The sequence below is a fragment of the Arachis ipaensis genome, chromosome B07 (assembly GCF_000816755.2).
Source record: "Arachis ipaensis cultivar K30076 chromosome B07, Araip1.1, whole genome shotgun sequence".
Classification (NCBI taxonomy): Eukaryota; Viridiplantae; Streptophyta; class Magnoliopsida; order Fabales; family Fabaceae; genus Arachis; species Arachis ipaensis.
Window position 1 is genome coordinate 3,896,617 of NC_029791.2, and position 2,363 is coordinate 3,898,979.

Sequence of the window (2,363 nt, forward strand, 5' to 3'; positions counted from 1 at the left end):
GCCATCCGCCTCCTCGACAACCAGCTCCGCTCCGAGGTTCTCTCCCGCCACTCCGATCTCCTCGGTCAGCTCTCCTCCCTCCACCACGCCACCTCCGCACTCTCCACCATCCGATCCTCTCTCTCCTCCCTCAATTCCTCCGTTCGCCGCCTCCGATCCGAGCTCTCCGACCCTCACCGATCCATCGCCTCTGCAACTGTGCAGCTCAACAATCTCCACCGCACCTCCGAGCTTCTCCAGCACTCCGTCCGCGCCCTCCGGCTCTCCCGCAAGCTCCGCGATCTCGTTGCAGCTGCGCCAGATCCGGAGAAGCTCGATCTTGCCAAGGCCGCGCAGCTCCATGCGGAAATATTGTCGCTCTGTGAGGAATATGATCTGGCTGGCATTGATGCCGTGGATGAAGAGCTCCGCTGGGTGAAGGAAACCGGCGATCGGCTCCGGAGCGAGGCTATGAAAGTTCTGGAGAGAGGAATGGAAGGTCTGAATCAAGCTGAGGTTGGAACTGGATTGCAGGTTTTCTACAACCTTGGTGAATTGAAGGTTACAGTGGAGCAGGTGATCAACAAATACAAGGGTTTAAGTGCCAAGAGTGTGAGTACGGCCTTGGATATGAAGGCCATTTCGGGATCTGGTGGAGGCCGCGGCGGAGGGTTCGGTCCTGGCGGAATTAGGGGAAGTGGGACACCGCAAATTGGAGGAGGGGCAAAGGCAAGGGAGGCACTGTGGCAGAGGCTTGGTAATTGCATGGATCAGCTGCATTCTATTGCCGTGGCAGTGTGGCATTTGCAGAGGGTGCTCTCGAAAAAGCGCGATCCTTTCACCCATGTTTTGCTGCTTGACGAGGTCATTCAGGTATGGGTAATGGGAATAAATGTATTTTTTGTGATTTTATGATCTTAGTAGAGGTAGCAGTTACTCTAGAAGTGATACTAGAGTGGTAGAATATCAGCTTGTAGAAGCACATGTAAGAATAGTAGATATCTTATGGAAGGTAGCTTGATGAATAGAGGTTGAGGAAGGCCTAGAAAAACTTGCTGCGAATTAGTTGAATTTAGGTTTTAGTAGCTTGAATTTGGATGTGATTTTCTATAGGACATTATGTTGTTGTCTGGTTTATAGAGCTGTTTCTACCTAGTGGGACGATGCTTGGTTGTGATTGTTAGTTTGGTGAAATTCTGTGTCTAATGTTTACTTGGACTGATAGCTTCTATATATGCTGGAATGATGATAGGTATGGAAGATAATATTCTGATTAATTTGGGTAGTGATACTTGAGATTGAGAGGTCCATATATAATGAGTTAATTCCATTATGCAACAGATTCCCTTTTGCTTCTGTAAAATCCGGAGGTTTTCTTGGGTTAGTAGCTGAATTTAGGTGTTAGCCGTTAGCAAATTGAAGATGCTGCATTTGCAGATTTTACAAATGGTTTTGATGTGATGTTTAGTTATTCGATGGGAGCTATTCTTTTGTTTCTATACTGAGATGGAAGAAATGGATCATTGCTCCAGTTGAATGTAAATAAGTGAGTCAATTGCTATTGATTTGTATAGATTAGGCTGGATTATATCAGGATCGATACCAATTCTTTTGGAACTCCACTCTCTATATATTCTTTGTGCAATGGAGAAATAGAGGATCAATAGTAGATGAACCAAGAAGTTGGATTGAATTTCTTTAGGATGCCTTTTACACATGGTTTTTCGAAAATTGTACAGCCATATTACTTATGCAAAGATACAAATTCAATGGACTGGACATTTGGGGTTTTTAGAAATCACTATCTATATTTTGAAAGTATTGAGTTCCGAACTGGGACATTTTTTTCACTCAAATTGTTTTTGGTTTTACAACCATTTTCTCATTGACTGCTGTTGCGTAGGAAGGTGATCCCATGCTAACAGACCGAGTTTGGGAGGCCATTGCAAAGGCTTTTGCAAGCCAAATGAAGTCTGCTTTCACTGCATCAAGTTTTGTTAAGGAGATCTTTACAATGGGATATCCAAAGTTATACTCCATGATAGAGAACCTCCTTGAAAGAATTTCACGTGACACGGATGTCAAAGGAGTGTTACCAGCTATCAATTCAAGTGGAAAGGAGCAGTTAGTTTCATCAGTCGAAATATTCCAGACTGCATTCTTGGCTCACTGCTTGAGTCGCCTTTCAGATCTAGTGAATTCTGTATTTCCAATGTCAAGTCGTGGAAGCGTTCCATCAAAGGAACAAATATCAAGAATTATATCACGTATTCAGGAAGAGATAGAAGCTGTTCAGATGGATGCACGCTTAACTCTTCTTGTTTTGCGTGAAATTGGCAAGGTTTTAATTCTTCTTGCAGAACGTGCTGAATACCAGGTAAAAC

At 44.2% G+C, this 2,363-nt stretch overlaps 1 protein-coding gene across 1 annotated transcript in view; it reads left to right on the forward strand.

Moving 5' to 3' along the window:
* The window catches only part of LOC107608969 (conserved oligomeric Golgi complex subunit 5), a gene marked incomplete at its 5' end in the record, with an annotated part of 4,150 nt that continues 1,787 nt past the window's right edge, over positions 1 to 2,363 (forward strand). Inside the window, 2 exon segments of the mRNA XM_016310770.2 lie at positions 1 to 852; positions 1,883 to 2,356. Coding sequence (XP_016166256.2) covers positions 1 to 852; positions 1,883 to 2,356 — 1,326 coding nt within the window.